The 25,101-nt window shown below is 38.7% G+C and overlaps 1 protein-coding gene across 3 annotated transcripts in view; it reads right to left on the bottom strand.

Annotated features, from left to right (window-relative positions):
• LOC133655308 (cadherin-related family member 1) overlaps window positions 1–10,000 on the bottom strand; it is a 42,794-nt gene extending 32,794 nt beyond the window's left edge. For 2 of the 3 annotated variants that reach the window (XM_062055334.1, XM_062055336.1), the window contains exons 1-6: window positions 9,494–10,000; window positions 9,124–9,243; window positions 8,805–8,950; window positions 8,677–8,727; window positions 1,715–1,804; window positions 1,547–1,633 (exon numbers count right to left, since the gene is read on the bottom strand). In XM_062055334.1, the coding sequence (XP_061911318.1) occupies window positions 1,547–1,633; window positions 1,715–1,804; window positions 8,677–8,727; window positions 8,805–8,950; window positions 9,124–9,243; window positions 9,494–9,554 (555 nt within the window). In that variant the 5' untranslated portion in view covers window positions 9,555–10,000. The remainder of the gene's footprint in view (window positions 1–1,546; window positions 1,634–1,714; window positions 1,805–8,676; window positions 8,728–8,804; window positions 8,951–9,123; window positions 9,244–9,493) is intronic. The other variant, XM_062055335.1, reaches the window with a different exon arrangement.
• Window positions 10,001–25,101: the final 15,101 nt, after the last annotated feature.

The following is a 25,101-nucleotide window of genomic DNA, read 5'->3' as shown; positions in this document are numbered from 1 at the left end:
TATGTGTATATATATATATATATACATATGTATGTAGATATATATATATATATATATATATATATATATATATATATATATATATATATATTATATATATATAATACATATATATATATATATATATATATATATATATATATATATATATATATATATATATATATATATATATATATATATACACACACTACCGTTCAAAAGTTTGGGGTCACATTGAAATGTCCTTATTTTTTAAGGAAAAGATCACTTTAAACTAGTCTTAACTTTAAAGAAATACACTCTATACATTGCTAATGTGGTAAATGACTATTCTAGCTGCAAATGTCTGCTTTTTGGTGCAATATCTACATAGGTGTATAGAGGCCCATTTCCAGCACTATCACTCCAGTGTTCTAATGGTACAATGTGTTTGCTCATTGGCTCAGAAGGCTAATTGATGATTAGAAAACCCTTGTGCAATCATGTTCACACATCTGAAAACAGCTTAGCTCGTTACAGAAGCTACAAAACTGACCTTCCTTTGAGCAGATTGAGTTTCTGGAGCATCACATTTGTGGGGTCAACTAAATGCTCAAAATGGCCAGAAAAAGAGAACTTTCATCTGAAACTCGACAGTCTATTCTTGTTCTTAGAAATGAAGGCTATTCCACAAAATTGTTTGGGTGACCCCAAACTTTTGAAAGGTAGTGTATGTATATATATATATATATATATATATATATCTATATATATATATATTATATATATATATATATATATATATATATATATAATATATATATATATATATATATATATATATAGATATATATATATATATATATATATATATATATACACACAGCCCGGCCCCCGGCCAAATTTTTGTTACCCAATGCGGCCCCCGAGTCAAAAAGGTTTGGGGACCCCTGGTTAAAGTCATATCCAACAATTGCAACAATGACTTTTTACAGTCAACTGAGTTTCGTTTTTTAATGATTTCTGCTGGTGGTGTGCCTCCGCATTTTTTCAACGCAAAAAATGTGCTTTGGCTCAAAAAAGGTTGAAAAACACTGATCTAGACAACACTCTACTTACTGAACATGTCCCAGTTCATACACTAACTGGGATTCAAGTACGATTCCTACAAATGTCACCAATGAGCTCCCATATCCTTGCCAGTTCTTGCAAATTCCAACCTTTTATTTCACCATTGTTCTAGGCTTCAAACAGGAGCTCAATTGCCCATAGCTGTCTGAAACCACACAGGACCACTTTCTCTACCACACTCACGATTCTTGAAAGTGTGTATGAGATTAATCAAATCCATCCATCCTTTTTCCACACTCCTTAACCGTGAAACTGAAAGTCCAAACTCAAAAAAGAACCCTTTTAGTTTTTCTGACAACTGATAAAGGCAACAGAAAAAAAAGGATCACGCTCAAATTCGCCATTTGTTCTGCAAACTGGAGCAGCCTTGGATTGTATGAATCCGAATGAAAAAGCAGCTTAAAACGTCACGAGTGCCGCATACTCTGCATAACATTAAAAGATTGAGGTTCACCTGGAGGGAATAGCAGATGCTGCCTCCTGAACCCATGTCTTTATCCAGTGCCTGGACTCTGTAGACGCTGCTCCCTGCCACGGCATCCTAAAAAGAACATATCCAAGACATCGAGGGGTTTTCTTTCCAAAATTGGGTTTGTGTCAATGCTAGTAGGCTCTACAGTACCTCTGGGATATTAACAATAAAAGGCAGGTTCTGGAATTCAGGAGTTTCATCGTTGGTGTCCGTGACAAACACTCTAGCTGTTTCAACCACCTGAAAACACAACAAAGAGCTCCATTTTAGCCTGCAGCTTGTTTGTAACTACTGTCAAAATAAAACTGATCCATTGTTAATTAAATATATCATTAGACTCTACACCAGGGGTCACCAACCTTTTTGAAACCAAGAGCTACTTCTTGGGTAGTGATTAATGCGAAGGGCTACCAGTTTGATACACACTTTTATAAATTGCCAGAAATAGCCAGTTTGCTCATTTTACCTTTAACTCTATGTTATTATTAATAATTAATGATATTTACACTTAATTGAACAGTTTAAAAGAGGAGAAAACATGAAAAAAATGACAATTAAATTTTGAAACATATTTTATCTTCAATTTTGACTCTTTAAAATTCAAAATTGAACCGAAAAAAAGAAGAGAAAAACTTAAAAAAAGATTTTATGGAACATCATTAGTAATTTTTCCTGATTAAGATTAATTTTAGAATTTTGATGACATGTTTTAAATAGGTTAAAATCCAATCTACACTTTGTTAGAATATATAACAAATTGGACCAAGCTATATTTCTAACAAAGACAAATCATTATTTCTTCTAGATTTTCCAGAACAAAAATTTTAAAATCAATTCAAAAGACTTTGACATAAGATTTAAATTTGATTCTACAGATTTTCTAGATTTGCCAGAATAATTTTTTGGAATTTTAATCATAATAAGTTTGAAGAAATATTTCACAAATATTCTTCGTCGAAAAAACACAAGCTAAAATGAAGAATTAAATTACAATTTATTTATTATTCTTTACAATAAAAAAAATTTTTTTTTACTTGAACATTGATTTAAATTGTCAGGAAAGAAGAGGAAGGAATTTAAAAGGTAAAAAGGTATATGTGTTTAAAAATCCTAAAATCATTTTTAAGGTTGTATTTTTTCTCTAAAATTGTCTTTCTGAAAGTTATAAGAAGCAAAGTAAAAAAATTAATGAATTTATTTAAACAAGTGAAGACCAAGTCTTTAAAATATTTTCTTGGATTTTCAAATTCTATTTGAGTTTAGTCTCTCTTAGAATTAAAAATGTCGGGCAAAGTGAAACCAGCTTGCTAGTAAATAAATACAATTTAAAAAATAGAGGCAGCTCACTGGTAAGTGCTGCTATTTGAGCTATTTTTAGAACAGGCCAGCGGGCTACTCATCTGGTCCTTACGGGCTACCTGGTGCCCGCGGGCACCGCGTTGGTGACCCCTGCTCTACACCAATTTGCTTTGTCACTGATAAACACTTTCATTGTAGCTTAGCATATATCAATAGTAATAATAATGGACATTGTGAACTGAGGACACATCATTTAAGTTCAAGTTAAAGTACTTAGGTGTGGTGAAATTTGTCCTCTGCATTTGACCCATCCCCTTTTTCACCCCCTGGGAGGTGAGGGGAGCAGTGGGCAGCAGCGGTGGCCACGCCCGGGAATAATTTTTGGTGATTCAACCCCCAATTGCAACCTTTGATGCTGAGTGCCAAGCATGGAGGTAATGGGTGCCATTTTTATAGTCTTTACTATGACTCGGCCGGGGTTTGAACTCACAACCTACCGATCTCAGGGCGGACACTTTAACCCAGGGATGTCCTAAGTGCGGCCCGGGGGCCATTTGCGGCCCGAAGGTCATTTTTTAACGGCCCCACGGCCCATTTTAAAATACGATTAAAAACATAAAAAGTGGTATAAAAGATCAAACAGGTGAAATGTAACAAGAAAATGTTGCAATGTTCACTCTAATAACACAAAGCTGCCATGCAGGCTGTTTCTTTCTTTAAAAAATAATAATGAATCAAAATCAATGTCATTATGAATTATTGACCTATCCAAGGCTCCAATTACGTCACATTAAATATTGCACTTTGAGATATTTTTGGGGGAAAATGTTGCATATTTTGTGTTTGCCATATAAAAAATTGAGCTGTTTTTTTTTTTTTTTTTTTTAAAGAAGGGCCTAAAACGAACAAACAAAAAACATAAACAACAATACAACGTACAATTGACGGATAGATCTGAAGTTGATCTCGAGCTTATTGTGTTAAAAGTAAACAGTAAAAGACATTTTTTAACACTTTAATGAGTAGGACCCTTTTGGTTCCCCAATAATTTTTGTGTGATTTGTTTTTAAGTGTCATCGCTCAAAAAATAATAATGAATTAAAATCAATGGTGTTATGAGTTATTGACCGTTTTAAGGCTCCAATTATTATATAATCTGAAATATTCCACTTAAAAATGTTATTGGGTGAAAATAATGCATATTTTGTGTTTTTTCCATTAAAAAACAGGGTTTTCTTTGACAAAAAGAGCATACGACTTGAATCTTTAAAAACATTATATTGACAGATAGACCTAATGTTGATCTAGGGCAGCGGTCGGCAACCCAAAATGTTGAAAGAGCCATATTGGACCACAAATACAAAAACAAATCTGTCTGGAGCCGCAAAAAATTAAAAGCCATATTACATACAGATAGTGTGTCATGAGATATACATTTAATTAAGAGGACTTAAAGGAAACTAAATGACCTCAAATATAGCTACAAATGAGGCATAATGATGCAATATGTACATATCGATAGCCTAAATAGCATGTTAGCATCGATTAGCTTGCAGTCATGCAGTGACCAAATATGTCTGATTAGCACTCCACACAAGTCAATAACATCAACAAAACTCACCTTTGTGCATTCATGCACAATGTTAAAAGTGTGGTGGACAAAATGAGACAGAAAAAGAAGTGGCATAAAACACGTCCTAGAAAGTCGGAGAAAGTTATACATGTAAACAAACTATACGGTGAGTTCAGGGACCGCCAAAATTAGTAGGACAAAACGGCGCTCGCCAAATACTCGAATCAGTGAAGCATGTTTAATATAAACAGTGTGATTTATAACAATTAGGGAGGTTTGTGTCATGTTTGTCCTCCTACACAAACCATACTAAAACAAAAAAATAGATTTTTTTCCCCTCATCTTTTTCCATTCTTTATACATTTTTGAAAAATCTCCAGAGAGCCACTAGGGGGGCGCTAAAGAGCCGCATGCGGCTCTAGAGCCACGGGTTGCCGACCCCCGATCTAGGGATTTAAAACTTGAATAATAATAAAAATAATAATAAAGAATAATGACACATTTTTTATATTTTTTTTACCAAAACCCTTTGGGGTCCCTGGGATCAAGCCTAAGTGGAAGCCTTAATGTATATTTTTTATACATATATTGTATTGGTTTTTAAAATAAAAAAATATCAAAATGGCCCCCGCTTGCTTTGATTTTTCAGTGTGCGGCCCTCAGTGGAAAAAGTTTGGACACCCCTGCTCTAACCACTAGGCCACTGAGTAGGTTATTTAATCCACATTCACACATTATTGACCTACATTGGATTAGTTTTAACATCTTTAATGCACAAAGGGCCTCATTTACTAAAGGGTTGCGTGTACTAAAACATGTGCCAACTTAATAGCACACGCAAAGATGGGCTACTAAATGTGTGCAAAGTGGATTGCGTCTGTTAGGTGATCAGAACAAGGCGTGAAACCTATTTTGCAGCTCTGTGTTCATTAATATGCAGAATATATGCTGATTAGCAAAATGCTCGCAATACTCGGAGGAGAAGATGCCAATATATGATACAGCACGCGCAATGTGATTTGGTGTGTCTGTGTTTCAACCTATTTGCATGGTCTGTCATAAATGAATACATATTACACATATTGTCTATACAGCAACAACCTTTTCTAATTTTATAGCTGCATGCCGGGTGTGTTAAAGGCCTACTGAAAGCCACTACTACCGACCACGCAGTCTGATAGTTTATATATCAATGATAAAATCTTAACATTGCAACACATGCCAATACGGCCGGGTTAACTTATAAAGTGACATTTTACATTTCCCGGGAAACTTCCGGTTGAAAACGTCTATGTATGATGAGGTTTGCGCGTGACGTCGATGGTTGAACCGGAAGTATTGGGACACCATTGTATCCCAATACAAACAGCTCTGTTTTCATCGCAAAATTCCACAGTATTCTGGACATCTGTGTTGGTGAATCTTTTGCAATTTGTTTAATGAACAATGGAGACTGCAAAGAAGAAAGCTGTAGGTGGGATCGGTGTATTAGCGGCTGGCTGCAGCAACACAACCAGGAGGACTTTGAGTTGGATAGCAGACGCGCTATCCGACGCTAGCCGCCGACCGCATCGATGATCGGGTGAAGTCCTTCGTCGCGCCGTCGATCGCTGGAAAGCAGGTGAGCACGGGCGTTGATGAGCAGATGAGGGCTGGCGTAGGTGGAGCGCTAATGTTCTTATCATAGCTCTGACGAGGTACCGTAGCTAAGTTAGCTTCAATGGCGTCGTTAGCAACAGCATTGCTAGGCTTCGACAGGCCCAGTGTTTGGTTCGGTGTCTCCTGATAGTAGTATTGTTGATCTTCTGTCTATCCTTCCAGTCAGGGGCTTATTTCTTTTGTTTCTATCTGCATTTAAGCACGATGCTATCAAGTTAGCTCAGTAGCTAAAGTGCTTCACCGATGTATTGTCGTGGAGATAAAAGTCACTGTGAATGTTCATTTCGCGTTCTCGACTCTCATTTTCAAGAGGATATACCGTAATTTCCGGACTATAAGTCGCTACTTTTTCCCCTCGTTCTGGTCCCTGCGGCTTATTTACGGCCTGTTCTTCTCCGACACCGACGAAGAGGATTTCGGTGGTTTTAGTACGCAGGAGGAAGACGATGACACAATGATTAAAGACTGACTTTTCATATACCGGTAGGCTGGTTATTTTGATAACGTACAGGCGAGCACTTTGTGTTACTTTGCACCGTTGTATTATTTGTACTCTGCACGAATGCTGTTCGCCATGTCAAAGATGTGAAAGTTCGATTGAATGATTGAAAGATTTATTGTTAACAAATGGGACGCTTTGCGTTCCCAAACAGTCATCTCTGTCCCGACAATCCCCTCCGTGGTAGCAGGAACCCCTATATACTACGCTAATTACACATCAAAACCCTGCGGCTTATAGTCGGGTGCGGCTTATATATGGAGCAATCTGTATTTTCCCCTAAATTTAGCTGGTGCGGCTTATAGTCAGGTGCGGCTTATAGTTCGGAAATTACGGTAGTGTCCGAGGTGGTTTAAAATACAAATCCGTGATCCACAATAGAAAAAGGAGAAAGTGTGGAATCCAATGAGCCAGCTTGTACCTAAGTTACGGTCAGAGCGAAAAAAGATACGTCCTGCACTGCCCTCTAGTCCTTCACTCTTACGTTCCTCATCCACAAATCTTTCATCCTCGCTCAAATTAATGGGGTAATCATCGCTTTCTCGGTCCGAATCGCTCTCGCTGCTGGTGTAAACAATGGGGAAATGTGAGGAGCTCTTCAACCTGCGACGTCACGCTACTTCCGGGACAGGCAAGGCTTTTTTTTATCAGCGACCAAAAGTTGCGAACTTTATCGTCGATGTTCTCTACTAAATCCTTTCAGCAAAAATATGGCAATATCGCGAAATGATCAAGTATGACATAGAATGGATCTGCTATCCCCGTTTAAATAAAAACAATTCATTTCAGTAGGCCTTTAATGGCGTTAATGTTTTCATTTAGAATATATATTATTACCTTATCTCCTATATGAAAAAAAAACTTCTTGAAGTATGCATCTTTTTGCGTCTTGAGCTCAGTAAGTGCAGCCTCTCTACTGTGGGCGCCTCTGCAGCGCACAAAAAAAACAAAACATTAAAAAGTGGTACATGTCTGCTGCTTGTTTGACAGCAAAACACTGCAGTTAGGATGAGTAGTTCAGTGGTGAAAACTGCGTAGTACACACCAAAACCTCATTCAAGAAAGGCGGTCTGGACTAGTTATGAATAGCACGTGCAATGTGGGTAGATTGCACGCAACACGCCCTCTAATAGTACACACAATTTTATAGATTGCAGACGCTGTTTAGCACATGCTATTTTGATCTTAGTAAATTACGCCCTATATGTTAAAAAAGTTAAAGTACCAATGATTGTCACACACACACTAGGTGTGGCGAAATTATTCTCTGCATTTGACCCTTCACCCTTGATCACCCCCTGGGAGGTGAGGGGAGCAGTGGGCAGCAGCGGTGGCCGCGCCCGGGAATCATTTTTGGTGATTTAACCCCCAATTCCAACCCTTGATGCTGAGTGCCAAGCAGGGAGGTAACGAGTCCCATTTTTATAGTCTTTGGTATGACTCAAACTATCCTTCACGTTTTTTTTTGTATGTGGCTAGAGGCGAGAGGTCCCGGGTTCAAATCCCGGACAAGCCCCCAAATTGTTGCGTTAGACCAGATGTTCCTCCAGGGAATTTAAGTTTCTGGTCACTCCCAAGTTCTTTTGATGACACATAGCTGAGCTCAAATTGTACACCAGGCAGTAGTTGGTATTTTGTGGTTTATTCTCAAAGCTTTGAAAACAAACGTGAGACCAATCCAGTACAGAAGTGTTCACTCGCCCCGCCAAGATCGATCTCTCCCCCAAACCTACGGAAGTGCTGTCTTCTTCAAATCCGTCCCTCGCTCCCACCCCCCAGAGACGTACTGTTCTACCCCCCCTCTTCCCCTTCCTCCTCCCCACCTGTTGTCTGCTAGCCCAGCCCCGCTTTGTGCCCCTTATCTCAAGAATGTTATGGGAATCTTAAGCAGAGAGAATATTCAACGCTCTGACTCTTTCAGCAAGGACACTCGTAATGCGAGCACTTTGTACCACACGAAACATTAGCTGATTAAAATATGACTCTAGGAGATACAAAAGAAGTAACTATTAAATATGGATATATGTAATTATCCACTTCCGTCACTATCTTAGAACTATTGAATGATCTATAACCACTCACTTTGTTCCGGCCGTCCGTAATGCTGACGAGCACCGAAATCTCGTCTTGTTCCTGCAAAGTAGTTACACTTGTTCAAATGATGACATGTTTCGAACAAAAACTCCTGAAAGAGTTGAGGGTCTCCTCACCTCTCTGTCCAGCTCCAGAACTAGGGTCACGTTTCCCAAATTGGGCTCAACCCTAAAATACTCCTTGGAGCCCTTTTCAAAGGTCAAACCGTATTGTATTGGATCTTCTTCTGGATCTGTGCCGTTGAGGATGTAAATCTGCGTTCCTGTGCGGGAATCATTTGGGCAAAGATGATGTTTTTGGACTGGATACCTGGTATCACTGGTATAATACCACAAGGTATTATACCAGTGATTAGCTTCAGCTTCAGAACCACGGTGGTAATTTTTACAATAAGCTTGATCAAAACAAATTACTGTACGTCCTAATGTGACTCACCGACTGGTGTATCTTCGGAGATGCTGAACAAAGCCATGTTCCCGTTTGTACTGCTGGGTCCATTGTCGTAAAAATACGGGGCATAGTCGGATAACCCTTTGTGAGAATCCAAAAGTGAAACTAGTAAAAATAACATGACATCAGTACTTGTGTGGTGATGACTAATGAACTTACTTGCTGAATATGAAATCAGAGTGGAGAAGGACAACAGGGAGGAAAGGTTAACAATGTGTGTGAAGTAGCCCAAGAATTCACATTTAAATACAAAGTCAGTGCAGAGAGCGGTGCACTAATGTGGTCTCTTCCCTGGAGGATTAAGCGTCTAAGAAGTCTTATCCACGCACAAAGACAAAAACAAAACCAACCTTACCCGTGCTGAAGTGGAGCAGAAGGACAAAGGTGAAAGGAGACATTTGTTTCTCTTTCTTCATCCTGGAGAGGGGTCGAGGCCCGGCTGGCTCATGTGGAAGGCTTCTTTGCGGGTTGCGAGCTGTGCGAGTGTCGTGCCCTTCTCCAAGCAGCTCAGAGGGAAGGAAGAAGAAGAGGCTGAGACTCACAAGGCACTAATCCAGTGACGCATCCCTTCCCTCCGCAGTCTTCTACCTACTACACTGCGGCTCGGATTCATCCTGGAAGACAGTTCACACACACACGGATGTGGCGCTCACACCTTTGCATGTGTTAAATCCAAGTAAAAAAAACCTGCTTTGCAGTAAATTTACCATTTCTCTGGCAATGGCAGCTCGAGACCTACAATCGAACGGTACATTAACAGAACTATGATTACTACCGCCCGAATGCAGCTGAGATAGGCTCAAGCGACCCCCCGCAACCCCAAAAGGGGCAAACGGTAGGAAATGGATGGATTACTCTATCTGTGTTGGCCCTGCGATGAGGTGGCGACTTGTCCAGGATCTACCCGACCTTCCGCCCGAATGCAGCAGAGATAGGCTCCAGCACCCTCCGCGACCCCGAAAGGGACAAGCGGTAGAAAAATGGATGGATGGAGGGTTACTCTAGCAGACTATATGACTATATCAATTTCTATAATCTGATAGTTTTTTATCATACAAAAGTGATGGAGAACCAATCGCGTACGCAGGCAACAAAGCAGGAAAACTAACATTTCTAAAAACCCTCAAGTTTGGTTCCTTCTCTCAATGACTCAAAATTACTTTTAAGAAATTGTGTTCCAACATCCTGCAACTCAATGAAAACTGTTCTGGTATTCAGAAAGTAAATCCTGAATGTCAACACATTGAGGCTGAATCCCTATTGTCGCCCTTTGCCCTTTGTCTTAGGACAAGGCCAGACCTGGGCAAATTAAGACCCGGCGGCCTGTTAAGCTTTTCAATCTGGCCCGCCGGACATTCCCAAATAATTTTTTTAGATCTTTAGGATCGAAATTGTAGCCACCATTATGTTGTGCAGTGATGTTTTCAAGTCTTGAACTATAGAAAGTATTTTAATGGTTGGAATCTGCGCTTTTGCATGATATACTAATTACTATGGTAATCTAATTCAGTGTTTCCCACACATTCATTTATTTGTGGCGGCGAAAGACGAAAGAATTACGTCCGCCACAAATAAAATAAAATAAAAAAAATTTGGTTTTTTTTGTCCTGGCCAGCTTCTCAGGCAAATCATATAGTTGATGTAGATGCCCATATAGGCTGTTCAGATTTACTTTACAAAAGAGAAGTGTAGGATACTTCTCTTGTTGCCTTATTTGTATTTTACCACTACTGTTTTCTGTTTATTTGTTACTGACTGTGGCAGGACACCTCTGCCTCTGTTTCACTTTATGTTGCTGGTAAATAATATGGTTGTAGTAGTAGGCTAAAGTTAAATTATTTAGTATGCACTAATTAAAGGGGCAGAGCTTTAAGAGACATTTTAGCTTTTATATTTTATAAGATATATTTTTTGTAAGAACCACAATTAATAAATATATTTCAGTGAATAACTTATTGTTCAAGTCGGTATATAAAAATATGTACATAAAGTGTTATAATTATATTGTAAAATGGATGGATGGATGGACGTTTAAAACAAAACTGTTATTATTAATTAGTAAGTATTAGGGATGTCCGATATATCGGCCGATAAATGCGTTAAAATGTAATATCGGAAATTATCGGTATCGTTTTTTTTATTATCTGTATTGTTTTTTTTTTTTTGTTTGTTTTTTTTTGTGTTTTTTATTAAATCAACATAAAAAACACAAGATACACTTACAATTAGTGCACCAACCCAAAAAACCTCCTTCCCCCCATTTCTTTCTGTTATCAATATTCTGGTTCCTACATTATATATCAATATATATCAATACAGTCTGCAAGGGATACAGTCCGTAAGCACACATGATTGTGCGTGCTGCTGGTCCACTAATAGTACTAACCTTTAACAGTTAATTTTACCCATTTTCATTAATTACTAGTTTCTATGTAACTGTTTTTATATTGTTTTACTTTCTTTTTTATTCAAGAAAATGTTTTTAATTTAGTTATCTTATTTTTTTATTTTTATTTTTTTAAAGTACCTTATCTTCACCATACATGGTTGTCCAAATTAGGCATAATAATGTGTTAATTCCACGACTGCATATATCGGTTGATATCGGTATCGGTTGATATCGGTATCGGTAATTAAAGAGTTGGACAATATCGGAATATCGGATATCGGCAAAAAGCCATTATCGGACATCCCTAGTAAGTATACATTTTTTTAGCCTTTTTAGAGAAAATCATATCATTGTAGTAAATTATGCAATTTACTCGATGATGTCATGATGACCACGCCCATAGCCACGCCCCCACCGCCACAGGTATCTTGGCAGTTTATGGGAAACACTGTAATTAGTTACTATGGTCATCTAATTAGTTGCTATGGTAATCTAAGTCACAGCAGCTCAGACGAGGCACCAAGCAGTGTGGGCGGGGAGCGTTTCCACCGAGTGTTTCCAGAGCGGCTAGACTGAAATGCGGGTGTCAGGGACAGATGCGGAAGGAGATTTTTACAACAAAGTTCTAAAGCTTAGTGATATATCAGATGTATCAGATTGTAGGTGGGTTTATTTTTTACCCTTTGCGTTCATATTTCGCTGTGTTTGTTGCGTTTCGCTTGATTGTAAAATATGTTGATCGAGAGGGGGTGTGACGTTCATATGTTCTCAATATTCAGTGTTTTATCGTTCATAGTTAATATTCTAAATCCCGCATTCTTTATTTTCTCATTCAGTAAAAAAAATTTCAATTCCATTACGTTTTTTAAGGCGGTCTGTCATAACGTTTTTAGCATTCAGACGTTATTGTGAGGATTTGTTATAGTGTTCCTAACAATAGATATACCGGCCCCCAGACACATTTTTTTCTCTAAATTTGGCCCCCCAAAGCAAAATAATTGCCCAGGCCTGCACTAGGCCCTCAGTTTTGCACGTTCTTCTTTGAGCAAGTGGTGTACCAATTCTCCTATAAGGTTAAGGCAGGGGTCGGCAACCCAAAATGTTGAAAGAGCCATATTGGACCAAAAATACAAAAACAAATCTGTCTGGAGCCGCAAAAAATTAAAAGCCATATTACATACAGATAGTGTGTCATGAAATATAAATTGAATGATGACTTAAAGGAAGCTAAATGACCTCAAATACAGCTACAAACGAGGCATAATGATGCAATATGTACATACAGCTAGCCTAAATAGCATGTTAGCATCGATTAGCTTGCAGTCATGCAGTGACCAAATATGCCTGATTAGCACTCCACACAAGTCAATAACATCAACAAAACTCACCTTTGTGCATTTATGCACAACGTTAAAAGTTTGGTGGACAAAATGAGACAGAAAAAGAAGTGGCATAAAACACGTCCTAGAAAGTGGGAGAGAGTTATACATGTAAACAAACTGCGATGAGTTCAAGGACCGCCAAAATTAGTAGGACAAAACGGCGCTCGCCAAATACTCGAATCAGTGAAGCATGTTTAATATAAACAGTGTGATTTATAACGATTAGGGAGGTTTGTGTCATGTTTGTCCTCCTACAGAAACCATATTAAAACAAAAAATATATTTTTTTCCCCTCATCTTTTTCGATTTTTCATACATTGTTGAAAAAGCTCCAGAGAGCCACTAGGGCGGCGCTAAAGAGCCGCATGCGGCTCTAGAGCCGCGGGTTGCCGACCCCTGGGTTAAGGGAAGGGCTAAGTAGAGACATGTGTGTAAAATTTTCAAAATGAATTCATTTAAATGGAGCCAGTATTATCAGACAGGTCTTGTTAGGACGATTTCAGGGTTATAAGTATAATTTTCCTGTGATAAATATTACAAAAGTTAGGGATTTTTTCACCTAGTGAAAATGCTGTAACTTATGGTCAACCTCTTCAATACAAAGTTAAAAATGTTAAAAATGTCATAACGTTCTTAATGTTGACCTCATTTTAGAAAGTTTGGTATGGTCGGAAAGTTTGTTAAACAAAGACACAGAAAAAAGGGTTCACAGATAAGGTGTATTTCTAATTGGTCAAATACGTGAAATTAGCGTAGGAAGTGACGGAAAATCTGAGTAAACATGATTGGTCTGACTCGACTTCACTGTTAGAAGTGATTGATTGATTGATTGAGACTTTTATTAGTAGGTTGCACAGTGAAGTACATATTCCGTACAATTGACCACTAAATGGTAACACCCGAATAAGTTTTTCAACTTGTTTAAGTCGGGGTCCACTTAAATTGATTAATGATACAGATATATACTATCATATATACTATCATCATAATACAGTCATCACACAAGATAATCACATTGAATTTATTTACATTATTTACAATCAGGGGTGTGGAGGGGGGGGGGGGGGGTATGGACATCAAGTAGTGGACATAGAGAGAGAGAGAGGAGAGAGAGAGAGAGAGAGAAGAGAGAGAGAGAGAGAGAGAGGAGAGAGAGAGAGAGAGAGAGAGAGAGAGAGAGAGAGATCAGAAGGCATAAGAAAAAGTATCTGCATTTGATTGTTTACATTTGATTATTAGCAAAAAAATGAGGGTGTTAGTTTAGGGTTGTAGCTGCCTGGAGGTGAACTTTTATTGCGGTTTGAAGGAGGATAGAGATGCCCTTTCTTTTATACCTGTTGGGAGCGCATTCCACATTGATGTGCATAGAAAGAGAATGAGTTAAGACCTTTGTTAGTTCGGAATCTGGGTTTAACGTGGTTAGTGGAGCTCCCCCTGGTGTTGTGGTTATGGCGGTCATTTACGTTAAGGAAGTAGTTTGACATGTACTTCGGTATCAGGGAGGTGTAGCAGATTTTATAGACTAGGCTCAGTGCAAGTTGTTTAACTCTGTCCTCCACCCTGAGCCAGCCCACTTTGGAGAAGTGGGTAGGAGTGAGGTGGGATCTGGGGTGGAGGTCTAGAAGTAACCTGACTAGCTTGTTCTGAGATGTTTGGAGTTTAGATTTGAGGGTTTTGGAGGTGCTAGGGTACCAGGAGGTGCATGCGTAATCGAAAAAGGGTTGAACGAGAGTTCCCGCCAGAATCCTCAAGGTGCTTTTGTTGACCAGAGAGGAGATTCTGTAGAGAAATCTCGTTCGTTGGTTAACCTTTCTGATTACCTTGGTTGCCATTTTATCACAGGAAAGATTAGCCTCTAGAATGGAACCTAGGTAGGTGACCTCATCTTTCCTGGTGATAACAATGTCACCCACTTTTATAGTGAAGTCATTGGCTTTCTTAAGGTTGATGTGGGACCCAAACAGGATGGATTCCGTTTTACGGACCACGCAGTCTGATAGTTTATATTTTAATGATGAAATCTTAACATTGCAACACATGCCAATACGGCCGGGTTAACTTATAAAGTGACATTTTAAATTTCCCGCTAAACTTACGGTTGAAAACGTCTATGTACGATGAGGTATGCGCGTGACGTCAATGGTTGAAACGGAAGTATTCGGACCCATTGGATCCAATACAAAAAGCTCTGTTTTCATCTCAAAATTCCACAGTATTCTGGACATCTGTGTTGGTGAATCTTTTGCAATTTGTTTAATGAACAATGAAGACTGCAAAGAAGAAAGCTGTAGGTGGGATCGGTGTATTAGCGGCGGACTACAGCAACACAACCAGGAGGAGTTTGAGATGGATAGCAGACGCGCTAGCCGCCGACCTCACCTTGACTTCCTCCGTCTCCGGGCCGCTGACCGCATCTATGATCGTCGCTCCGTCGATCGCTGGAACGCAGGTGAGCACGGGTGTTGATGAGCAAATGAGGGCTGGCGTAGGTGGATAGCTAGTGTTTTTAGCATAGCTCTGTGAGGTCCCGTTGCTAAGTTAGCTTCAATGGCGTCGTTAGCAACAGCATTGTTAACCTTCGCCAGGCTGGAAAGCATTAACCGTGTATTTACATGTCCACGGTTTAATAGTATTGTTGATTTTCTGTCTATCCTTCCAGTCAGGGGTTTATTTATTTTGTTTCTATCTGCATTTAAGCCCGATGTGCTATCACGTTAGCTCCGTAGCTAAAGAGCTTCGCCGATGTATTGTCGTGGAGATAAAAGTCACTGTGAATGTCCATTTCGCGTTCTCGACTCTCATTTTCAAGAGGATATAGTATCCGAGGTGGTTTAAAATACAAATCCGTGATCCACAATAGAAAAAGGAGAAAGTGTGGAATCCAATGAACCCTCGTACCTAAGTTACGGTCAGAGCGAAAAAAGATACGTCCTGCACTGCACTCTAGTCCTTCACTCTCACGTGCCTCATCCACGAATCGTTCATCCTCGCTCAAATTAATGGGGTAATCGTCGCTTTCTCGGTCCGAATCGCTCTCGCTGCTGGTGTAAACAATGTGCAAATGTGAGGAGCCTTTCAACCTGCGACGTCACGCTACTTCCGGTACAGGCAGGCTTTTTTTTTTATCAGCGACCAAAAGTTGCAATCTTTATCGTCGATGTTCTCTACTAAATCCTTTCAGCAAAAATATGGCAATATCGCGAAATGATCAAGTATGACACATAGAATGGATCTGCTATCCCCGTTTAAATAAAAAAAAAATTCATTTCAGTAGGCCTTTAATTGCTGATGCGGGTTTATTGGTTTTTAAATGTGCCAGAAAATAGCCCGTTTTGTACACCGTTGAGGTGATTCAATGGCCAGTAGTGCGTAAATGTGTTTCTGTATAGTATTTCTCCAGGAATGGTCATGTGGTGACATCAATTACGGTATTTTGAGAGGTAATCATTGAAGTCGGGACATCACTGAAGGCCTAGGTGGGAAACGCACGGCCCGCCACTGCGGAAATGTGAGTAAAATGATGTAATTGTGAGGAGAAGGAACATTTGTTTGGGAAAATAATGTGTTCGGGACCACTCATTTATCTCCGAAACGCTCCACCGCCCCGTCTTGAACTAAACAATGTCGAGACGGCAACACCAACTAAACTACGAACCTAAAGTAAGCCAAAAAAAAATCCATAAACCCACAACACATCTTATTTGGTTGTGTTGTTGTGAACGACATCATCGATGTAAGACCAACGTACAAACAGGACGGCGTAATGTTTAATGAATAAACATTCGCCTAAATATCGATGTTGTGTACATTTTAATAATGACACCTATGAAAAGTAAAACATAAAAATGGTTATTAATTCACTGCCCTATTAAAAATATTGTAGATCCTTTTAATTATACATCTTGCAATATTGTTAGCAGTAAATTACAAACCCCGTTTCCATATGAGTTGGGAAATTGTGTTAGATGTAAATATAAACGGAATACAATGATTTGCAAATCCTTTTCAAGCCATATTCAGTTGAATATGCTACAAAGACAAGATATTTGATGTTCAAACTCATAAACTTTATTTATTTTTGCAAATAATAATTAACTTAGAATTTCATGGCTGCAACACGTGCCAAAGTAGTTGGGAAAGGGCATGTTCACCACTTTGTTACATGGCCTTTCCTTTTAACAACACTCAGTAAAGGTTTGGGAACTGAGGAGACACATTTTTGAAGCTCTCAGGTGGAATTCTTTCCATTCTTGCTTGATGTACAGCTTAAGTTGTTCAACAGTCCGGGGGTCTCCCTTCTGCTATTTTAGGCTTCACACATTTTCAATGGGAGACAGGTCTGGACTACAGGCAGGCCAGTCTAGTACCCGCACTCTACTATGAAGCCACGTTGATGTAACATGTGGCTTGGCATTGTCTTGCTGAAATAAGCAGGGGCGTCCATGGTAACGTTGCTTGGATGGCAACATATGTTGCTCCAAAACCTGTATGTACCTTTCAGCATTAATGGCGCCTTCACAGATGTGTAAGTTACCCATGTCTTGGGCACTAATACACCCCCATACCATCACACATGCTGGCTTTTCAACTTTGCGCCTATAACAATCCGGATGGTTCTTTTCCTCTTTGGTCCGGAGGACACGACGTCCACAGTTTCCAAAGACAATTTGAAATGTGGACTCGTCAGACCACAGAACACTTTTCCACTTTGTATCAGTCCATCTTAGATGAGCTCAGGCCCAGCGAAGCCGACGGAGTTTCTGGGTGTTGTTGATAAACGGTTTTCGCCTTGCATAGGAGAGTTTTAACTTGCACTTACAGATGTAGCGACCAACTGTAGTTACTGACAGTGGGTTTCTGAAGTGTTCCTGAACCCATGTGGTGATATCCTTTACACGCTGATGTGGCTTGTTGATGCAGTACAGCCTGAGGGATGGAAGGTCACGGGCTTAGCTGCTTTTGGCAGTGATTTCTCCAGATTCTCTGAACCCTTTGATGATATTACGGAGCGTAGATGGTGAAATCCCTAAATTCCTTGCAATAGCTGGTTGAGAAAGGTTTTTCTTAAACTGTTCAACAATTTGCTCACGCATTTGTTGACAAAGTGGTGACCCTCGCCCCCATCCTTGTTTGTGAATGACTGAGCATTTCATGGAATCTACTTTTATACCCAATCATGGCACCCACCTGTTCCCAATTTGCATGTTCACCTGTGGGATGTTCCAAATAAGTGTTTGATGAGCATTCCTCAACTTTATCAGTATTTATTGCCACCTTTCCCAACTTCTTTGTCACGTGTTGCTGGCATCAAATTCTAAAGTTAATGATTATTTGAAAAAAATAAAAAAAGTTTATCAGTTTGAACATCAAATATGTTGTCTTTGTAGCATATTCAACTGAATATGGGTTGAGAATGATTTGCAAATCATTGTATTCCATTTATATTTACATCTAACACAATTTCCCAACTCATATGGAAACGGGGTTTGTAGTTTCTTGGGTGCCAACAGACATTACTAATTGTTAGAACAGGAAGATGTTTTTGTCTATGCCAGGGGTCGGCAACCCAAAATGTTGAAAGAGCCATATTGGACCAAAAAATACAAAAAAAAATCTGTCTGGAGCCGCAAAAAATTAAAAGCCATATTACATGTGTCATGAGATATAAATTTAATTAAGAGGACTTAAATGAAACTAAATGAGCTCAAATATAGCTACAAATGAGGCATAATGATGCAATATGTACATATCGCTAGCCTAAATAGCATGTTAGCATCGATTAGCTTGCAGTCACGCAGTGACTAAATATGTCTGATTAGCACTCCACACAAGTCAATAACATCAACAAAACTCACCTTTGTGCACTCACGCACGACGTTAAAGGTGTGGTGGACAAAATGAGACAGAAAAAGAGGTGGCATAAAACACGTCCTAGAAAGTCGGAGAAATTTATACATGTAAACAAACTATACGGTGAGTTCAAGGACCGCCAAAATAAGTAGGAAAAAACGGCGCTCGCCAAATACTCGAATGAGTGAAGCATATTTAATATAAACAGTGTGATTTATAACAATTAGGGAGGTTTGTGTCATGTTTGTCCTCCTACAGAAACCATACTAAAACAAAAAAATACATTTTTTCCCCTCATCTTTTTCCATTCTTCATACATTTTTGAAAAATCTCCAGAGAGCCACTAGGGCGGCGCTAAAGAGCCGCATGCGGCTCTAGAGCCGCGGGTTGCCGACCCCCGTCCTAGAAAGTCGGAGAAATTTATACATGTAAACAAACTATACGGTGAGTTCAAGGACCGCCAAAATAAGTAGGAAAAAACGGCGCTCGCCAAATACTCGAATGAGTGAAGCATATTTAATATAAACAGTGTGATTTATAACAATTAGGGAGGTTTGTGTCATGTTTGTCCTCCTACAGAAACCATATTAAAACAAAAAAATACATTTTTTCCCCTCATCTTTTTCCATTCTTCATACATTTTTGAAAAATCTCCAGAGAGCCACTAGGGCGGCGCTAAAGAGCCGCACGGGTTGCCGACCCCCGGTCTATGCAGTCATTTTGGAATGGAATGCAGAATCATTTTTTTTATCAAATGTACACAGGTTACACACAAAGAGGTTTTAAACAAAGCCAGACGAAGCTAGAAGGACCCGGTGGTCTATAAGCCTCCGACTGCTGCTCTCATGGCAGCTCTTCCACCACGCCCATGCACTTTTGTTGGCACTTTGTTTATCCGCCCGCAGCCTTAAGACAAAAATAATAATAAATAACTGCAAAAGCTTCTACGCTGTTTTTCTCTCTCCACTTTGTGCTGAGCCTTCTTAACACAAAGTGTGTCAGGACATCATTTGCTTCCAGTTGATAAGGAATACTCCGCCCAGTGTCATTTATAGAATAAGCAGGCTCGAAAAAAATCAGACCGCAAAAATAAACAGCAGATATGATAGGAAGAAAAAAAAAGAAGCCGAGCAACCAGAGTTCATCTTAATGACTCACTGCCACGTTTAGTGGCGCTCTATTCATGTCGAGCGTAGAGTTTCGCACCCTGCCACAATATTGATGACGCGTGTTAAGATGCTATAAGTGTCACCGTCTTCACTTTCGCAGCTGTAAAAAATAGCGTTCTACGCTGAGTGACGACAGCCAATCAGAACACAGCCTTTGCTGTCTCTATGATGAAACGGGCAGTAAAGTAACATTATTGTCGCACTGCTTTGTGTTCAATTGCAGTCAAGACGAAGTCAAAAGGCATATGTATGTGTCGGGATGATGTTTGATAAGAAATGATCGAGTTCGAGTCTATTATCGAATCCTCTTATCGAACCGATTCCTTATCGATTCTCTTATGGAGTCCAGATAGGTTGTTGTATATGGAAACAAACACAATATTTGGTGTAACAAAAGCTCACTTTTATTGTATAAGAAAACAATTTAATCTAAAAAATAAATAAATATTGACTATTACCCCCCTAAAAAACAAAATAAAATAAATAAATATTGAGTGTTGTTACCCAAAGTATATTAAGTGCATACTTGCCAACCTTGAGACCTCCGATATCGGGAGGTGGGGGGGGCGTGGCTAAGGGTGTGGTTAAGAAGAGAGTATATTTACAGCTAGAATTCACCAAATCAAGTATTTCATATATATATAAATAATATATATATATATATATATGCATGAAATACTTGACTTTCAGTGAATTCTAGCTATATATATATATATATATATATATATATATATATATATATATATATATACACACTACCGTTCAAAAGTTTGGGGTCACCCAAAGAATTTAGTGGAATAGCCTTCATTTCTAAGAACAAGAATAGACTGTCGCGTTTCAGATGAAAGTTCTCTTTTTCTGGCCATTTTGAGCGTTTAATTGACCCCACAAATGTGATGCTCCAGAAACTCAATCTGCTCAAAGGAAGGTCAGTTTTGTAGCTTCTGTAACGAGCTAAACTGTTTTCAGATGTGTGAACATGATTGCACAAGGCTTTTCTAATCATCAATTAGCCTTCTGAGCCAATGAGCAAACACGTTGTACCATTAGAACACTGGAGTGATAGTTGCTGGAAATGGGCCTCTATACACCTATGTAGATATTGCACCAAAAAGCAGACATTTGCAGCTAGAATAGTCATTTACCACATTAGCAATGTATAGAGTGTATTTCTTTAAAGTTAAGACTAGTTTAAAGTTATCTTCATTGAAAAATAAGGACATTTTAATGTGACCCCAAACTTTTGAACGGTAGTGTATATATATATATATATATATATATATATATATATATATATATATATATATATATATATATATATATATATAAATATATATATATATATATATATATATAAATAAATATATATATATATATATATATATATATATATATATATATATATATATATATATATATACATATATATATTTTTTTTTTTTACATTTTATTATACATATAAATAAAATACTTGAATTTCAGTGTTCTGCAGGCTATCCAGTAGATGGCAGTATTGTCCTGTTTAAGAGTGTCACAACATTGCTGTTTACTGCAGACGAACTGCTTTACGGTAGACTAAACGTGACTGCTGTTGTTGTGTGTTGTTACCGCGCTGGGAGGACGTTAATGAAACTGCCTAACAATAAACCCACATAAGAAACCAAGAACTCTCTCCTTGTTGTGCACTCTACTCTCTAAAAGCCGTAGATGTTATGACGTCATTGGGCAGGCAAGCTGTTTATATTGTGGGAAAGCGGACGTAAGAACGGCTGTCCCCACTCAGGTCCGCATTGAGCTGGAGGGGGCGTGGCCTCCAGCTCCGGCTGAATACCGGGAGTTTGTCGGGAGAAAATCTCTGCCAGGAGGTTGTCGGGAGAGGCGCTGAATACTGGGATTCTCCCGCTAAAAACGGGAGGGTTGGCAAGTATGATTAAGTGGGATTTTTCATAAAAACAAATATATCCAGTAACACAAAAACAAGCTGTCTCTGTGATCACTATAGGTGTATAAATAATAATATAGTGTTAAATAAAATCAGTCCCTTGGGCACAAAACTGGAAATAATACAGCTCTCCAAAAAGTGCAATTCTGCTGCTATTTGACATAACTGTTTGTTATGATGCTTTGACATTTTTGCACTTTATTTCTTTATTGAAAGACAATTCTATGAAGAGAAAAGTTGTTTGCAAATGTGGTTACAGTGCTAAAAAATGAAAAGTTAAAGCTAAAAAAAGAAATACACTTTATTGAGTTAACATTATTTCTTTATAGGGGGAAAGATGTGATGAGCTAGGATATATAACAACTACACTACCCAGCATGCAACGGGAGTGACGAGCATGCGCGGTAGCCCCGAAAAGTGTTGTTGCATGTCGTCACCCGGCAGCTATGAATGGGGTTATGAGCACGCTGTGAAAGTAAACGTCAAGAACTCAGCCAACACGCCTCATCTGCATTATTTATAATTACACAGACAACACATATACAGTGTGATTTTGTTTTGTTTACAAGGAAAGAAAAACAAAAGTTAAAAAAGGGATATATATGTTGTATATATACACTACCGTTCAAAAGTTTGGGGTCACATTGAAATGTCCTTATTTTTATAGGAAAAGCCCTGTACTTTTCAATGAAGATAACTTTAAACTAGTCTTAACTCGAAAGAAATACACTCTATACATTGCTAATGTGGTAAATGACTATTCTAGCTGCAAATGTCTGCTTTTTGGTGCAATATCTACATAGGTGTATAGAGGCCCATTTCCAGCAACTATCACTCCAGTGTTCTAATGGTACAATGTGTTTGCTCATTGTGCTCAGAAGGCTAATTGATGATTAGAAAACCCTTGTGCAATCATGTTCACACATCTGAAAACACTTTAGCTCGTTACAGAAGCTACAAAACTGACCTTCCTTTGAGCAGATTGAGTTTCTGGAGCATCACATTTGTGGGGTCAATTAAACGCTAAAAATGGCCAGAAAAAGAGAACTTTCATCTGAAACTCGACAGTCTATTCTTGTTCTTAGAAATGAAGGCTATTTCACTAAATTGTTTCGGTGACCCCCAAACTTTTGAACGGTATATATGTGCTGCGGTTGCTTTAAGAACGTTGCGACAGCTGCCGTAAAGGAGGTGCGTTGCTAGCCTGGTTGCTATGTTTCCGGTTGGTCGTAAAAGTGTTCGTCATGTGTTTTTACCCTGCTCAAATCTCTCAGTAAAGTTATTCATTGGATTATACCTTTTGTTTTGAACTTTATTACACCTTGGAGCGCTTTTTCCCGTCCATTTTTTTCCTGCTTTCGCTATCTGCGCCTAATGACTGAGCTACGTGACGTCATTTCTTGTGATGTCACACGGAGCATTTCTGGTTGGGACGGGATTCGTTCCGAGGGATTCAAATAGAGAACCAACTATTTTGTTTACTATAGTGGTCTCGATAACGGGTACCAGTTCTCAAAAAGGGATTCGAGTCCGAGGACTCGGTTCTTTTCTTATCAAACAACCGGGAAAACCGGTTTCGAGTATCATCCCTATGGATGTGTTTATTTATTCATTTGTTCAAACATTTGTTTATTGAAATGTAAAAAATACAAACGTCAGTCGAATAAGTACCGTATTTTTCGGACTATAAGTCGCAGTTTTTTTCATAGTTTGGCGGGGGGTGCGACTTATACTCAGGAGCGACTTGTGTGTGAAATTATTAACACATTACCGTAAAATATCCAATAATATTATTGATGTCATTCACGTAAGAGACTAGACGTATAAGATTTCATGGGATTTAGCGATTAGGAGTGACAGATTGTTTGGTAAACGTATAGCATGTTCTATATGTTATAGTTATTTGAATGACTCTTACCATAATATGTTACGTTAACATACCAGTTGGTTATTTATGCCTCATATAACATACACTTATTCAGCCTGTTGTTCACTATTCTTTATCTATTTTAAATTGCCTTTCAAATGTCTATTCTTGGTGTTGGCTTTTATCAAATACATTTCCCCAAAAAATGCGACTTATACTCCAGTGCGACTTATATATGTTTTTTTCCTTCTTTATTATGCATTTTCGGCCGGTGCGACTTATACTACGAAAAATACGGTACAGGCAAATATTGATATAAAGCCACAGACAACTGCACTTCCGAATGGCCCCAACATGATGCGGCAATACACTAATGCAAACAAAAGGCCCATCAATCAACCACAATTCACACACATCTCAATTGGGGCCAAACTGGAGATCAGTCTCCCTTACATATTTTATGAAAGCACCCCATACTTCTTCAAATTTCACAGAACAACCATTCAATGTCAACCTAATTTTCTCCAATTTAAAGGCCTACTGAAAGCCACTACTAGCGACCACGCAGTCTGATAGTTTATATATCAATGATGAAATCTTAACATTGCAACACATGCCAATACGGCCGGGTTAACTTATAAAGTGACATTTTAAATTTCCCGGGAAACTTCCGGTTGAAAAACTCCTTTGGATGATGACGTATGCGCGTGACGTCACGACGGCAACGGAAGTATTCGAAAAAAGATACACCCTGCACTGCCTCTCTAGTTCTTCACTCTAACGTTCCTCATCCACGAATCTTTCATCCTCGCTCAAATTAATGGGGTAATCGTCGCTTTCTCGGTCCGAATCTCTCTCGCTCCATTGTAAACAACGGGGAATTGTGAGGAATCCTACCTCCGGTGACGTCACGCTACTTCCGGTATAGGCAAGGCTTTTTTTTATCAGAGACCAAAAGTTGAGAACCTTATCGTCGTTGTTGTCTACTAAATCCTTTCAGCAAAAATATGGCAATATCGCGAAATGATCAAGTATGACACATAGAATGGATCTGCTATCCCCGTTTGAATAAAAAAATGTCATTTCAGTAGGCCTTTAAGGAAGAAAAAGCTGGCAGCTTAGTTGCCAGAATTTTTGTGTTAAGTTCCATTAACATTGGTTAATGGAAAAACAGTACAAGTTATTTTTTTTATTCTGGCAACTTAGCTGCCAGTTTTTCTACCGTAAAAACAAATGTACCGTCTTTCCATTTACAGTAATACACCGTTAAAAACAACAACCGTAGATTTTACAGTCAAAAATTGGCAGCTCACTCAACAGAATTTTAACGCAAGAAAACAGTAGTAGTTTTTTTCAATTGACAG

This window comes from Entelurus aequoreus, linkage group LG08 (assembly GCF_033978785.1).
Source record: "Entelurus aequoreus isolate RoL-2023_Sb linkage group LG08, RoL_Eaeq_v1.1, whole genome shotgun sequence".
Lineage (NCBI taxonomy): Eukaryota > Metazoa > Chordata > Actinopteri > Syngnathiformes > Syngnathidae > Entelurus > Entelurus aequoreus.
The sequence above is the reverse complement of the archived record's forward strand: the minus strand, read 5'-3'. Positions and strand labels throughout refer to the sequence as shown.